General features: G+C 35.5%; 1 protein-coding gene and 1 non-coding gene across 3 annotated transcripts in view; both read right to left on the bottom strand.

The window, feature by feature from the left end:
• Nucleotides 1-17,735, bottom strand: part of STX8 (syntaxin 8) — a 222,975-nt gene that overhangs the window by 160,918 nt on the left and 44,322 nt on the right. For both annotated transcript variants that reach the window (XM_039847342.1, XM_039847343.1), the window contains one exon: nt 14,864-14,988. In XM_039847342.1, coding sequence (XP_039703276.1) covers nt 14,864-14,988 — 125 coding nt within the window. The remainder of the gene's footprint in view (nt 1-14,863; nt 14,989-17,735) is intronic.
• Nucleotides 13,718-13,853, bottom strand: LOC120589972 (U8 small nucleolar RNA). Its single transcript, XR_005649601.1, has one exon. It is a non-coding gene; the product is annotated as a U8 small nucleolar RNA (small nucleolar RNA).

Genomic DNA, 17,735 nt, shown 5'->3' on the forward strand with positions numbered 1-17,735 from the left:
TGAAAAACTGGAAACTACCTAAATGCCCAAACACAATGATTTGTTTAAAAGCGTATCGTATATTCATATAGTAAAACAATATATAGCCACTAAAAGTGATATTGCCCACGTATATTTTGATGTTGAAAGAAGTCCATGACATGTTATTAAGTACAAAAGCAGGACACAAAACTATAAACAATAAAATAGCATTTGTTTTAAAACTGAAAATGTATTACTTTTCTAGATTTTAAAAATTTAAAAAGAAAACTCAAGTTATTCAAGATTCTTTAAAATTTGATATTGATTTTTGATTTTTTTTTTTTTTTTAACTAGGCAGTCTCAGTGATCTCTTTTTAAGAACCTATTCCTTTGCTTTCAAGTGCATTTGGAAGAACACTCTGAGGCTCAATCTAATGACTCTTTCTACCCAAGCAATATAGCAGATGAGGGTAATATGCCAATTGCAGCTTCATTTGTTCATGGGCTTTTTTTAAATGACTGCTTCACATAAAGAGACATCTACAAAAGCAGAAATCACAAAGGTCTTCTTATCCAAGATCTCATTAACATTTACTTATATTTTTTCCTTACACTTAACTCGTTAATTCGTCTGGAATTTATTTAAACTAATGGTGTGAGGTAAGAACCCCTTAGTGACATTTTTTGACACTACGTACTTTTTAAACTATATAAATGAACTGCTGTCCCCAGGGATCATTCTAAGGGACCATTTTATAGCAAAATCACTTTATAATGAGATCTTTTTGGTCTTTAGTAACAACTTCTTGGATGGCCTCCAAGATAAATCTATCATCAACCTTGTGCTGTTATAGGATGACCAATATTATAGTAAAATTCCAAATACATACCAAAAATAATCTATATATAGGACTGACAGTCAGGTGTCAATGTGAATTAAAAGGTAAAACAATCTAAAAAGAGAAAAGGAGATTCTTCTACTGCTGTTAATAAGGAAAATCAAGTTATGAAGTTGCTTTATCTAGTAAGGACATAGATTATGAATGAAAAATAACTCAGCTGCACCCTTTTCTCTCAGCCTTGACTCACTGTCTAACTTAACTACCTAAAGGTTATCTCTCTAATGCAAAACAGAAAGAAGGCTAAAAATTCTGCTCCACTCAAATCATTTCTATAAAAATTTAGCACCTCTTCACTATGTTTAAGTGCTACAGTAAATTTTCATTCCATAATCCAAAGACATAGGTAACTGAGATGCCGTGTATATAACAATCATGTTGATGACCTGGCTTCTCCAAGTCCTAAAGCAGCATCTCTAAGGGGAGATGGTATGATCATTTTAGAGACAATAAACCAAACAAAATGCTGCTACTTACAAAAACGTAAACAATCAAGAATTGTGCAGAACCACTACATCATAATAATAGCTCATTACTGTAATCTGCCCTACCCTATCACGTATCTTAAGCTATTATATCACAAATGATTATTTGCAATTTACCATACTCTATTAATAATTCTTCAATTTCATTTTTTTTATTAATTTTTGTCATTTTTAAATATTTTTTGATATTTTTGTGGGGTTTTATTTATTTATTGTTAATTTTTTTAAAAAAGGATGACCTTTGTGCTACATAAAATGACCCCCTGAAGATGTCCATGTCCTAATTCCTGGAGTCTGTGAATATATGACCTTACGTGGAAAGAGGGTTTTGCAGTTGTGATTAACATTAAAGAATTTGAGATGGGAGATTATTCTGGATTATCCAGGTGACCTAATGTAATCATATGAGTCCTTAAAACAGAACCTTTCTCAGCTGCAGTCAGAGGGAAACATGAAGTAGGGTCAGAGAGATACAACTTACTGGCTTCGAACACTGAAGAAGGAGATCATGAGCCCAGGAATGTGGGTAGCCTCCAGAAAGTGGAAAGGTAAGAGGATGAATTCTCCCCTGGAGCCTCCAGAAAGGAACTCAGCCCAGCCAACACCTTGATCTTAGCCCACTGAGTCCCATATTGAACTTCTGGTCTACACAACTATAAGGTAATAGATTTATATTTTAAGTCACTAAGTTTGTACTAATTTATCATGATAGTAAAAAAAAACTAATATGATCATTTTTTGAAAATTTCTTTGGAATAATCAGGTGTTCGGTGACTTTCTATCTTTAGATATTCAGAAAAACCATCTTCTAACCAATGTCATATGATTGTGGGAGGATTATCTGGTGGCTGTAGATTAAAAATAAAGGGAGCCATCATACTGTATTCTTGTCAAAAATAACAAACTTGATTCTGATTAAGCCACTAAATCTAACTACCAGTTTACAGAAAGTATATGTGGGACAGAGGAATATTTTAATATATGGGGATACAAATAGCAAGATCTAGATGGTGGGAAACTACTGGGCAAATGACCCTGTTTCTCCAACCAAGAAACTGTCAAGAAAAAAGAGAGTTGGCAAAGGTACCTATCTAGTAAAGAAACTTAAGGAACATATCAATGAGTTGTAATGTACAGATTATATACAGATCTTGAATTGAACAACCTGAAAAAAAAAAAGTCATGGGACAATCATGGAAATCTGAACACTGACTGATATTTGATTATATTAAGGAATTATTGTTAACTTGTTATGGGTGATAATGTCATTGTGGTTATGTTTTTAAAAAATAGTCTTTATCTTTTAAAAACATAATCTAGAAATATATTCTGGAATAATCACCAATGAAGTAATATCTGAGATATTCTTCAAAAATAATCCAAGGGATGGGTACGTGAGTAGACATGTAGGTGAAACAAGATGGACTCTGAGTTAATAACTGCTGAAGCAACTGATGAGTACAGGGGAGTCATTATCTTAGTCTCCCTACTTTTACATGTTTGAAATTTTCCACAGCAAAAAGTTATTGATATTTTAACAAGTAAATAAAACAGAGGGAAATTCCAAAGAACTGCAACCTCAGGCCTCCGACTGAGCACATGACAATGGCCCCAAGGGCTGGGGCTGTGTCCTCTTTTCCTATGTCTTTGTCCTAGATCTGAGCCCAACTGGTGGCACAGGACAAGTACTTAATAAATGATGTTTAAATCGAGGAATGACTAGAGGGCCCTCTAGGTATGTAGAAATAAGAAATACAGTCTCTGCTAGACATATGAAAGGGCTTTTGGTCAATACAAGATAGCCCTCTGAGTTTATGTAGTAGAAAAATAGCTGATGTTGTATTGTCTGGTACCCAGAGAGAAGCAATGAAAAATTCTCACATTTAACATATAGGAGCTCTCCCTGGATGAGGAGCAGTAAGGAACTAAAAAGGAAAAGATTAGGTCTAGCTGGATAAAGTTAATCACTATGTTAGAAAGACTCAGGGCGACATCTAAGCATAGATGTTTTTATTTGTGTTTTTGTTTTGAGATTTTAGTAAAGCAATCCTGATAAAAGTGACAGCTACAAGAAAGGGTTATCTTCAAAGAAAGTTGTCTGTGAAGTAATGATTGCAAGGGTTCAAAGATTAGCACTAAGATTTACCAGTGTAAAATGGAGTCTGACTAAATACCATCCCTATCACATGAAAATATTTAGAGGCCTAACAACACAGAAATCCAAAATTAGTATGCAACTTTCTGCTAGAATCTAGACAGAACATTTACAGAATAATGGTAAGAATAGATGGAGCTAATTAAGAAACCCTATTAACAGAGACCTCCTGAGTAAACGATACTTCATACCTTCTCCAAGGCCTGCCATCAACTGAGACAAGGGTCTATACTAATCAGAAGGTTACCTTCTTTTGTTCTATCTCAGAGATTTTTTGAAGTGATCGAGTGATTGTCATCACCTCACCCAAGTACTGCCTGATGTCCATTTGTGCCTCCAATTACAGCTTAAGTAATACAGAAACCAAGATTGGCTAACCAGTTGTCATGAGGCATACTTCCTTTTCTAAGTTAGGAAAGGAAGGCATTCATTGCCTCGAGTCTAAGTTCTACCAATAAACTGTTATTTTAGGATGATTTTCAAAGTGTTTCCAAGGGTCAACTAAAGTACAGAAAGGCTAACAGATTCTATGGGCAAAAGGAAGTGAAAAATGACCCCTCATGGTTCCTTATTTTTATCTAGTGCAGGACCTAGCAATGCAGCAAAGCCATAGCAACCTCAGCATGGTACCAAGTTGAGGCAGAGGAAGGCTGATAAGGGTTTTATGTAAAGATTACTTTCATTTTTATATTTATCTTTGAAAATAAGCTTGCTAGGAAAGCAAACAGGGATATAGCATTTCAAAACACAAAGGTAAAAGTAGAAAAACAAACTGACCTACAATACATGCTGCTATCCTACTCAATTCCTTCATCTCCCACCCTTCCAACAAACTACAAAGGCCAAGAGGTTTTCAAAGGGTGAGCATCTCATTAAGGATGCTCTGTTTTGGAAACTCAATGGCAAAAACTTGCAGGTACAGTAATCTCTAAATGTAGCACCTTCTCAGTGACAGGGATATTTTTCCTAAATGAAAACAGTTTTTCCTGGAAAAAGCAACAATGCCAGAAAAATCATTAGTATTATCTAGCAAGATACGCTTTTCAGGAACCATGAATCCTGAAGAGTTATAAGCACTGCAAACAAATGGTTATGCTATGTGTAAAGCTGTGTTGCTCTTAATTTTTTCACTTTGTTTCAAGTATAACAATGGATGAAGTATGTAGAATTGAAGATATAAGGGAGGCACAGTGTCTCATTTACTAGATAATTTCACTGTAAAAAGGGAGTTCAAAGTAGAATTAGACTTCTGCTTCTGGCCAAGATGGATTGACTGACAAAATTTACTTCCGGCCTAAAACAACTGGAAAAGAAAAACACAAAACCACAAGCAAAATATATAAAACAACGGTTTCAAGACTCGGATGTCAGGAATTGAAGGACATTCCCTGGGAAATGGGAAACAAATGAGATGAGCTCTAGACTGCCTCAGATTATTGCCTTGGGACAGTTCCCAGGCTGTGGTGTGGGGATGGAGGAACCCAGGTGGAGCCAGGCAGTTTCCATGAATTGAGAAGAATCAAATAGGTCAAGGTGGTTAAAGTATGCAGGACACAGAACTAGAGAGGAGAGAGCTACGCAGAGAGAAGACCCTGGAAATTTGCACAGGGTCCATCTTGAGGTTCAACAGAGTGTTGATCAGGGGCTTTTATGTGAGGAAATTAACCTAGGCTAGGGTAAGATCCACCTGAATGGGTTAGAGAGAGTGATCCTCTGAGTGCAAACAGGGTTGGTCTAGTTCATATTCCCACTGACTGGGTCACCTCATAATTCAAAAGAAATCAGGCAGAGCACTCAGAATGGTTTTATTTCAGTACCAAGGTAAACTACCTCTAGACTAGAGTCAGCAAACATTTATATAAAGGACCAGGTAGTAAATATTTTAGGCTTGGTGGTTCATATGGTCTCTGGCGCCACTACTTAACTCTGCCATTGTAGCAGGAAAACATCCATAGATAATACATAAAATGAATGAGCATGGCTGTGTTCCCATAAAACTTCATTTATGGAAGGTAAACTGTGAAGTTTATATAATTTTTATAGTCACAAAATATCTTTCTTTTGACTATTTGTGAACTACTTAGAAATGAAAAAACCATTTTTAGCTTGTAGGTCGTACAAAAACAGGTGGCAGGCCAGATGTGGCCAAACAGGTCATGGTTTGCTGACCTTTGCTCCAAAATAAACATTGCTCTGACCCACCTTACAAAGTAAGACCCAAATAACTTAACTGCATCCTAGAAAAAAAATCTCAATAATTTTTCTACAAATATAAAATATCCAGTACTGAATAAAGAAATGTCTGCTCTTAATGTTTTTATTCAACTCAGCACTGTACTAGGGTTATAGTAAGTACAGTAAGTCAAGAAAAAGAAATAAAAGGCATCCAGATTGAAATGAAGAAGCAAAATTATACCAAGTAAAAGACAGAGACTGTTCAGAGTGGATGGAAAAACAAGAGTCAACTACATGTTGTCTATAAGAACCCCATTTTAAATATAAAAACACATATAAATTAAAAGTAAATGGACAGAGAAAGATAACACTGTCAAAAGAAAGCAAGAGTACCTATATTAATTTCAGATCAGACTTCGAAACAAATAAAAGTTATCAGGCATAAAGAAGGGCATTACATAATGATAAGGGAGTCAATTCTCTGAAAAGACATGACAATCCTTAACATTTATACACCTAACAACAAAGCATCAAACTACATGAGACAAAAAGTGAGAGAATTGCAAGGAGAAATAGATGAATCCACTGTCATACATGGAGACCTCCACATCCCTCTATCAGAAATGGACAGATCCAGTAGGCAGAAAATATTGAAACATAATTAAACTTAACCATACCGTCAATCAACTGGACATAACAGGTACCTATAGACTACTTTATTAAATGACGCCAGAATAAACATTCTTCTCAAGCTTATATGGAACATTCAACCAAGGTAGAATATACTCTGAGCCATAAAACACACCATAAAAAATTGAAAAGAACAGAAATCACAACAAATCTGCTCTCAGACTACAGGAATTAAACTAGAAATTAATAACAGAAAGATAACTGAAAAATCCCCAAAGATGTAGAAATTAAATAATACACTTCTAAGTAACACAAGTCAAAGAAGAAATCTCAAGGGAAATGTTAAAATATTTTGAACTAAATGAAAATAAAAACACAACTTATAAAAATGAGATGCAGCAAAAGCAGTGACTAGAGAAATTTATAGCATTGAATGCACAAATTAAAAAAGATCTAAGGTCAGTAATCTAAGTTTCTTCCTTAAGACTCCAGAAAAGAGCAAATTAAATCCAAAGTAAGCAGAAGAAAACAAATAATAAGAATTAGAGCAGAAATCAATGAATTGAAAACAGGCAATCAATAGTGAAACCAAAGCTGGTTCTTTAAAAAGATCAATAAAAATTAATAAGCCTCTTAACAGGCTTCCTAAGGAAAAAAGAGAGGACACAAATCACTATTATTAGAAAGGAAAGTAGAAACATCACTACAGATCTCATGGACATTAAAAGGATAATAAAGAAATATGATCACTTTGCCCACAAATTTGATAACCTAGATGAAATGGACCAATTCCTTGAAGGACACAAGCTGCCAAAACTCATACAAGAAGAAACAGACAATCTGAATAGTCCCATATTTATTAAAGAAATTTAATTAACAATTAATAGCCTCCCAAAACAGAAAGCATCAGGCTCAGATGGGTTCACTGGTGAATTCCACCAAACATTTCAGGAAGAAATTAAAACAATTCTCTACAATCTTTTTCAGAGCATAGAAGCACAGAGAATACTTCCTAATTCATTTGATGAGGCCAACATTATCCTAATACCAAAACTAGGTAAAGACATTACAAGAAAAGAAAACTACAGACCAATATCACTCATGAACATATATGCAAAAATCCTATCCTCAAAAAAATTAACAAGTCAAATCCAACAATGCAGAAAAAATTATACACCATAACCAAGTAGGAATTATCCTAGGTATGCAAGGCTGGTTCAATATTAAAAGATCAATTAATGTAATCCATCACACTCACAGGCTAAAACAGAAAAATCTCATGATCATATCACTAGATGTGGGAAAAGTAGTTGACAAAATTCAACATCCATTAATGATAAAGCTCTCAGGAAACTAAGAATAAATGGAAACTTCCTCAACTTGAAAAGAATATCTACAAATGCCCCACTAAGCTAACAGCTTACATAATTGTGAGAAATATGAAGCTTTCCCATTAAGAACAGGTATAAGGCAAGGATGTCCCTGCTCACTTTTCAACATTGTACTGGAAATTCTAGCTAATACAATTAGATAAGAAAAAGTATACATATTTGGAAGAAATTAATAAAACTTTCTTTGGTTGCAGATGACATGATTGTATATGCAGAAAATCTAAAAGATTCAACAAGAAATCTCCTGGAACTAATAAGCAATTATAACAAGGCTGTAGGATACAAGATAAATATACAAATGCCAATCACTTTCCTATATACCAGCAATGAATGAGTGGAACTGGAAATTAAAAACACAATACCATTTATATTAGCACCCCCAAAGAAGAAATACTTAGGTATAAATCTAACAAAAGATGTACAAGATCTATAAGAAAAAAACTACAAAACCACAATGAATGGAACCAAAGAAGAACTAAATAAATGAAGAGATATTCCAAGTTCACAGACAGAAAGACTCAATATTATCAAGATGTCAGTTCTTCCCAATTTGATCTATAGAGTCAATGTAATTTCAATCAAAATCCCAGAAAGTTATTTCGTGGATATTGACAAACTGATTCTAAATATTATCTGGAGAGGCAAAAAGACCCACAATAGCTTACACAATATTGAAGAAAACAGCAAAGCCGGAGGACTGATACTACCTGACTTCAAGATTTACTGTAAAGCTATAGTAATCAAGGCAGTGCGGTACTGGTGAAAGAGCAGAAAGGTAGATCAATGCAACACAACAGAGAGCTCAGAAATAGACCCATATAGAGTCAACTGGTCTTTGACAAAGGAGGAAAAGTAATACAGTGGAGCAAAGATAGTCTTTTCAACAAATGGTTCTGGACATTCAAAATGCAAAAAAAAAAAAAAAAATGAATCTAGACACAGACTTTACATCCTTCACAAACATTAACTCAAAATGGATCACAGGCCTAGATGTAAAACACAAAACTATAAACTCCTGGAAGATAACATAGGAGTGGCAATGACTTTTTAAAAACATAATTCTCTTATTTTTTTCTTCGATATTCTTCTTTTCTTTATGTAGACCCAAGTTCCTGATCTATATTATTTTCCTTCTCTCTAAAGAACTTTAAAAACATTTCTTGTAAGGCAGGTCTACTGGCAACAAATTCTTTCAATTTTTGCTTGCCTAAGAAAGTATTTCTCCTTCAGTTTTGAGAGATAATTTCACAGGGTGCAGAATTCTAGGTTGGTGGAGTTTTGGGGGGTGAATTATTTCACTTCATTCCATTCTTGCTTGTATCATTTCTGAGAAGTTGAATATAAGTTTCATCTTTGTTCCTCTATAGGTGAGGTATTTTTTCCTTCTGTCTTCTTTCATAACTTAATCTTTGATTTTCTGTACTTTGAAACTGATATGCTTAGGTGTGTTTTTTGTTTGTTTGTTTGTACTTATCTTGCTTGGTGTTCTCTGAGCTTCCTGGGTCTGTGGTTTGGTGTCTGAAATTAATTTGGGGGAAATTCTCAGTCATTGTTTCAAATATTTCCTCCATTCCTTTCTTTCTTTTCCTTCTGCTATTACCATTACACATATGTTACAACTTTTGTAGTTGTCCCACAGTCCTTGGATATTTTGTTTTTTATCAGTCTTTGTTCTCTTTGCTTTCCACTTTTTGAGGTATCATTTTCTATTGAGATATCTCAAGCTCAGAGATTCCTTCCTCAGCTGTGTCCAATCTACTAAAAAGCTCATCAAACACATTCTTCATTTCTGTTAGTGTTTTTGATCTCTACATTTCTTTTCAGTTCTTTCTTAAGATTTCTATCTCTCTGCTTACATTGCCCACCTGTTTTTTTCAGTGCTGTCTACTTTATCTATTAGAGTCCCCAGCATATTAACCATAGGTGTTTTAAATTCTGGTCTGATAATTCCAACATCCCTACTATGTCTGGTTCTGATGCCTGCTCTGTCTCTTCAAATTAAATTTTTTGCTTTTTAGATGGTCTTTTTTTCTTAATAGCCAGACATGATGTACAGGTCAAAGGAACTGCTATAACCAGATCTTTTTACTAAAATGTGGTGGTGAGGTGTGGAGAGAGGGGCAGTATCATATAGTCCTATGATTAGGTCTCAGTCTTTCAGTGAGTCGATGCCTCTAGACTGTGAACTTCATGAATGTTTCAAAGTTTTTTTCTCCCCGCTCTATGTGGGACAGATGGCTAGTGGGCTAGACTCAGGAATTTCCTTTCCTCCAGGTCATTTTGGCTGATAATACCTCAGCAGGTTAAGTTCTGGTTAACTAGCTTTTTCTGAGGGCAGACCTTGTTAAGAACAGAGTGCTCTGGCATATTCCAAAGTGGTTCCTTTCCCCCTCCCTCTGCCAGTAGCATGAGAGGATTTTTCTCTGATATTTGCTGTGAGAACAAGGTCAAGCTCTTAGACGTAAATCTCACTAAATTGTGGGGACTGTCTTTATGACTGGGTGCTCCTGGAGTTTTTAACTCTACACTTGTCCACACTGAGCCTCCAGCAATTCATCAATTACAGTTCAAGTTTTTCTACCCAGCACTCATTCCTGTGCTGGTTTCTTCTTGGGAGTCTCTGATTCAGCAAGCCATGACTCCCTGTGTTCACTTGTCTGTCTCTCCAATCTTGCAGAAAGCGATCTGCCCTGTACCCCGCCCTTCTATAATGGATCCAAGAGGAGTTGTTAATTTTCAGTCTGTTCAGCTTGTTACTGGTTGGTAGGATGGAGTGGCTTCCCTTACATGTGGAACAGGAAACTGGAAGTCTGGAAAGTACTTTTTAGATACAACGCCAAAGGCATGATCCACGAAAGAAAAAAAAAAACTGATAAGCTGGAGTTCGTTAAAATTTAAAATTTCTGCTCTGTGAAAGACACTGTGAAGAAAATAAGACAAGCCAAAGACTGAAAGAAAATATTTGCAAAATAAATACTTAACAAAGAACTATTATACAAAATACACACCAAAAAACTCTGAATGGGCCAAAGACCTTAACAGACACCTCGCCAAAGAAGAAATACAGTTGGCAAAGGATATGAAAAAGATATGAAAAGATGCTCCACATCATATGTCATCAGGAAAATGCAAATTAAAACAATAGGATACCACTACACACATATTAGAATGGCCAACATCTAGAAACAATACTAAATGCTGGTGAGAATATGGAGCAACAGGAACTCTCGTTTATTCCTGGTGGCAGAGGGAGGGGGAAAGGAACCACTTTAGAAGACAGTTTGGCAATTTCTTATAACACTAAACTTACTCTTTCCATATGATCCAGCAATCATACTCCTTGGTATTTACCTAAAGAGTTGGAAAGTTATATACATACGAAGACACATGAAAAAGTTATATATGTATGCAGATGTTTATGGCAGCTGTATTCATAATAGCCAAAAACTGTAAGCAATCAACATGTTCTTCAGGTGAATGGATAAATTTGGTATATCCAGACAATGGAATATTATTTAGTGCTAAAAGAAATGAAAAGGCATAGAGGAACCTTAAATGCATATCACTAAGTAAAAGAAGTCAATCTGAAAAGGCTACATACTGTATAATTCCAACTGTATGACATTCTGGAAAAGTTAGAACTATGAAGACCATAAAAAGGTCAGAAGTTGCCAAAGGTTGAAAGGGGAGGAAGGGATAAATAGACTGGGGCACAGAAGGCTTTAGGGCAGTGAAAATACTCTGATACTCTAATGACAGATGCATGTCATTATACATTTATCAAAACCCATAAATATACAACACCAAGAGTGAATTCCAAGATTAACTGTGGACTCTAGATGATTATGATGTGTCAAGGTAGGTTCACTAACTGTAACAAATATGCCAATCTAGTGGGGGACGTAGATAATGCATGTGTGGGGAAAAGAGGTATATGGGAACTCTGTACCTTCTAAATTTTGCTGCGTACCTAAGACTTCTCTAAAAAAACGAAGCCTTAAAAAAAAAAAGTAAAACTATCTTTATTCACAGACATGATCATTTATATAGAAAATCCTAGAGATTCTATACAAAACTGGAAGAACAAATCAGTTTAGCAAGGTTGCATGATCCAAGATTGATATAAAAATCAATTTTATTTTTATATACTAGCAACAATCAGAAATAGAAAACATTTTAATGCCATTAATAAGAGACTAAAATATGAAATATTTAAGAGATAAACCTGATAAAAATGTATAATACATGAAGAGTAAAAATTACAAGGCACTGCAGAGGAAAATGAAAGAACTAAATAGAGAAGCATACCATATTCAATGGATCAGAAGACTCAGTATTTTTTTAGAAGTCAGTAATCACCCAATTAATCTAAAGACTCAATGTAATCCCAATCAAAATTCTAAGAGGTTTTTTTTTTTTTAGGAATTGAAAGATTCTAAAATTCACATGGAAATGCAAAATACCTAGAATATCCAATAAAATTTTGAAAAAAATAAAAAAAACAAGATTGGAGGGCTTATATTACCTGACTTAAAGACTTATAAAGATACAACAAAGAGATCACAACAAAGATACACAAAACAGACCAACGAAGAGACCACTGGAATAGAATGCGGAGCCTAATATATGGTCAATTGATTTTGACAAAGGTAGAATAGCTCAGTAGAAAAGATAGTCTTTTTTTAAAAAATGGTGCTGTTCATATATCCAAATACAAAAAAAAAAATTGAATTTCTATTTATACCTCACTATATAAAAACTTAACTCAAAGTAGACCATAGACTCAATGTAAAGCTTAGAACTATAAATTCCTAAGAAAAAACAAAGCAGTAAATCTTCGTTGCTTTAGGTAGTCAAAGATTGCTAACTGGACTTCATCGAAATTAAGAATTTCTGCTTTGAAAAAGATATTGTTGAGAGAATAAAAAATATATGCCACAGATGGGGAAAAAATATTTGTAAAACTGTATCTGACAAATGACATATAAAAGGGTATATAAAAAATTCTTACATCTCAATAATAAAAAAGAAACAACCCAATTAAAAACAGGCAAACAATTGAAACAGACACGTCACCAAAGAAGGTGCACTGATGGCAAAGAAGCACATGCAAAGATTCATTAGTCATTAGGGAGATACATATTAAGACCACAATGAAATGCAACACACACCTATTAGAATGTCTAAAATTTAAATAATTATGCTTAAAGAAGCCAGACGCCCTCTTCCCAAAAGGAGTACATACTGTATGATTCCATTTATACAGAATTATAGAAAATAGAAACTAATTTATAGTGACAGAAAGCAGATCAGCAGCTGTTCGAGGACTGAGAGAGAGACAACAATAAGAATTACAAAGAGACATGAAGAAAACTTTTGGGAATAAAGATTATGTTCATTATTTTGATTATAGTGATTGTTTCACAGGTATATACATATGTTAAAGTTTATTCAATCATATACTTTATTTTTTTTTAAATATACAACTCAGGGTTTTTAGGTTATTGACAAAATTATGCAACCATTACCACAATCAATTTCAGAACATTTTCATCATCCTCCAAAGGAATCCTGCACCCTTTAGCTGTTGTAATTCTATTTACTTTTCAAAATATTCTTACTCTCCTCATCTGGTCTTTACTTATCCACCAATTTTTGTTTGGTAGTGTTTTTTTTTTTTTTTTATGACATTTGGTTTGAGCTCCAGATCTGTTGATGTAGGATGGAGGGGAAGTGGTGGTGTGAGCGGAGGGAGCTCTGTTAGGGGGCCCTCACAGATTAAGATTATCTGGTAGATTACCCAAAAAGCAGTTTTCGACAGGACTCTGAGAAACGTAGTGTGAGTGCCTCAGTCAGGATCTCCCAGCTTTGTTCCCAACAGAGAAACAAAATATATCTGTGTCCAGACATATTAATACAAATAAGCTAAATACAGGGTAAACACAACACGTTTATGGCTCCTTTCTTTCCTCTTTTCACTCTCTCTGACATCTTTTGCCTTTCTCCTTTTTTCTTTTTATCGTCTTATTTTAGTATATTCCTTTTTTTGTTGTGAGCCCTGATTACGCAGAAATGATAATCACGAATCATGCAAATTCAATCATGTTCTAATCTGGCCTCCACAGGAGGAACAGGTAAGGATTATCCTATCTGATGATCGATCATATACTTTAAATATGTGCTATTTATGATAAATGTCAACTGTACCTCAATAAAGCAGTCTTTAAAAAGCAGCATTAGAAAGATTTAACATATCAACATATCTTAATACTAGCCCAAAAGAATGTCCATGATACATATTAAGTAAAACATTTTTAAAGTTGTGGAATTATATATGTCATGATCCCATTTCTGCAAATTAAATATGTGCGTATACTCAATATATATGTATATACATAGGAAAAAAGCCTGAGGAAATATAAATATTAATTTGTTTACAATTTGAGATTGGAGAAGCAAGATGGAGAGCTTTTCATTTTATATACCCCAGTGTTGTTTGAACTTTGTAAAACAATCATGCATTACTTCTAAAATTTTAAAAATAGGTAAAAACAAGCCCTATCCCATCTGATCTTGGGAGCTAAGCAGGGTCGGGCCTGGTTAGTACTTGGATGGGAGACCACCTAGGAAGACCAGGTGCTGTAGGCATAAAAAACATAAGGGATTGTAAGCTGACAAGGTCCTTGCAATCTGTGAGGTCAACCAAGGGTTGCCTCACCTAAAGAAAAAATAAAATAAAATATAAATAAAAAATAAAAATAGATGAAAAAGAAATAATTAGCAGGTTTAAAAGCCACTAGGCAAGATGAACCTGAAAGTAAAAGCTGAACTGACTTATTTTATATAAGAAAAAGATAGAGGTTCCTGTTCGGAGAATAATTCCCAACTGTGGAGAAAAAGAAGGGGCACAGGCCTCAGATTCATCTGGGTTCTCAGATTCAGAGCTGCCTACGTGCTCTCCCTCAGCAGAGAAGCACTATTTTTGTGAGTTACCTGGACAGATGACATCATTTGTCTATGCCTCAGGTATCCTAAGGCACGAAATTGCCAAGGGCTTTATAAGACCAATATTTCTCCCTCTGATCTTCAATGAGTATAAAAAATATTCAATGTTATAGTAAAAATCTGACAAAATTTCTGAGCCTACACTCCTTGGGTATTCAGTACCTTGGATGATTTTCTGCTGCTGTTGCCGGATTTCATCAAAACCCAAACCTCTGGTCTCCTCTGGCTCTTCAAAAAGCCAAGGGTTGGGTATGCCTCGCTTAGGCCCTCCCGTCATCAGGCTGGACCTAAAAGCAAGATTAAATGAGTTACATAACTCAAAAAAATATAGCTCTGCTGCAAATGACTCCTGTAAGTGCAGAGGTGGCTAGGCTTGCATACTCTGAAAATTCAATTCGACCACAATTTATTGCATCCTCAGTTTATGCTAGCAACTGTGTTCAGTGCTGGAAGAGATTCAAGGATGAATAAGGCACAAGCCTGGTCCCCTGGAGAATTACAGCCTGTTAAGGAGACTATGGCAGCATGTAATACTCTTACTAATCCTCCAAGATACATTTGAGTCAATAATCATAAATGAGGGTCTTAAATTTCAAAATACAAGGCCAAATGGAAGTGGCCTTTTTATCAGGAAAAGTTTGTTTCATAAGCCATAAGACAATAAAGGCACAAACACATCTCAAAAAGATACATGTTGTGATTACAGATTATCAACATTAAAAAGATGACTATATAATTTCTCATTAAAGGGCATTCGGTGACTCACAGATAGAAACACAGGCAGAGCTTCAAATCCAATTTTATAAATACAATGTAGCATTCACAACATAATAAGCAAATTCTGAATTATCAATCTTAATCTTTACTCTCTCTAGTAACCCATATGCCCCTTCTGCACCAGACATATTGATCTCCGTGCTGTCTGAAGATCAGGAAACACACATTTTTTACCTCAGCTCCCATGTTTATAGGACTCTTCTCATCTCAAGTATGTCCTCTCCTGTCCCCACCTGCCCAAAATTCTAAGGCATAAGAACCATCTTGTTCATGAAACCTAATCCACTGACCACTCTAATCCAGATGTGAACACTTTATTAGAGTATGGTTCATAGGATTCATAAAAAAAATGATGAAAATGACAATGGTGACATAACAGTAGTAGCAGTGACAATAATAGCTAACATGTATTAATCATTTGGTATGTGCAAGCACAGCTCTGGTTGATTTATATGTATTCACTCACATCTCCATTACTTATAATTCTTCTAGCCCTTTCTTTTCACATCTCTTGTATTGTCTACAAATAACTGCTATCTTATTATTTAATGCTTTACATAAATGAGCCTCATATCTACAATATATAAGGCAGAAACTGAAAATCACTCTTGACTGGACTGCACATTGCTCCCCAACATGGAATGAATGGCTGTCAGCATAAGTTCAAATCCTGGCTTTACCACCTACTAGCATTATGTGGATAGTACTATCTGCCTTAGAGAACTGTTGGGGATTAAATAATTCATTTATTCAAAAAACACATACTTCATACTTAGTATGTGGTAGGCACTGTTCTCATCAATGGTGATGAGGAAAAAAACAGAATATAGATAAAATAGACCAAAATCTCTGCCCTTACAAAGTATAAATTCTTGTCACAGGTGCTGCTTTCATTCTGGTTGAAGGGAACAACGTGAAAAATATGTGCAATTAATGCAACGCACAGAAGATAATAATAATTCAAAAGTGTTATTTCCATTTTACTGATTTCTGCACTGTAGTCAAGGTAGCACTGAAATATTATTTTTAATAAATGGACATATCCCAAAAGGCTATATTAATTTCATTTTTAGCTTAGTACTATAAAATCTACAGGTGAATATGACATGAATCAAGAAACACATGTGAACTGGAAGAAAATTTTTTATTCCTTAAACTAAGATTTTAAGCACAGAGATGGTCTCTCTAATCAAGTGTTCTAACATACCGAACAGAAATACAACTTTCTTCCACTTTATCAAAATGGCACACATGCTTCTTTAAAGCTTTACTTGACTTGGTTGGTCTCAAGAACCTAACATGTCAAGATTTCAGATTTATTCCCTATGAAAATCATTCAATTTCACCTAGCTTTGAAGACAGGGGAAGAAAGTAAAAGGAAAGAAAGAAGTTCACTATTAAAGTACACTCCCTAACTTTTATACCATCTTGCAAATGCCAGCACTTGATCAAAATGGGAATCATGGGATATTGTGTATGGTCCACTGCAAAAGCAAGTGCAAAAAATCAGTACAACAAGTCAGAGGTATATAAAGTAATCTCAAAAACGCATCTATTGGTTCAGAAAAAAATGATGTAGATGACGGAGGCTTTTCATCCTTCTTGCGACCAAATCAAAGTTGTGACAGAAACACAAATCAAATAGCAAAGAAAGTTGCCTAGAATCTAGATCTCTCCCTACAACTAGGGAGAGGAATAATTAATCACCCTGCAACAGTAGAAGGTAGGAGGGGGCGAAGACGCGAGGATGTCCAGTCCAGAATGGTTGAGTAGGACAGAGGCTGCGGCAGCCAGCAGCTGCAGACCCTCTTAAAAGGGCGTGTACGTGAGCAGACTTTCACGGTGATGGACCTGCTTGCTGGGAGCATCAGAGCCAGGTCAGGTCGGCTGCAAGGGCGGGGGCACCAGGGAGTTGTCAGAGTGAGAGCCTGGGGCAGACTCAGCGCCACCATAGCTGAGACATCATGAAACTGGATAACAGAGATTGCTCCGTCCAAAGGATTCCCTGAAACTCTGCCTCCCCCAACTTGCAGCCCCACCCAAGCCATGTTCAAGTGTGTCCTCAGTCCAGTCCAGTGCTTCTTGCTGAGTAGCGCCAAGATCCACATTGATTGCAAGTGGCCTCTGGTGTGGTTTCTTGAGGCAACCATAAGCAAGGCATCTAGAGATTGCTTGCTGAATCTCCAGGTGGCCCTGGAGGGGCACAGGCTGGGCTAAACTTGGCCTGCAGCTGAACCCCTCTCAGGACTGTGCCACT

Source organism: Pteropus medius, unplaced genomic scaffold (assembly GCF_902729225.1).
Source record: "Pteropus medius unplaced genomic scaffold, Ma_sr-lr_union100, whole genome shotgun sequence".
Classification (NCBI taxonomy): domain Eukaryota; kingdom Metazoa; phylum Chordata; class Mammalia; order Chiroptera; family Pteropodidae; genus Pteropus; species Pteropus medius.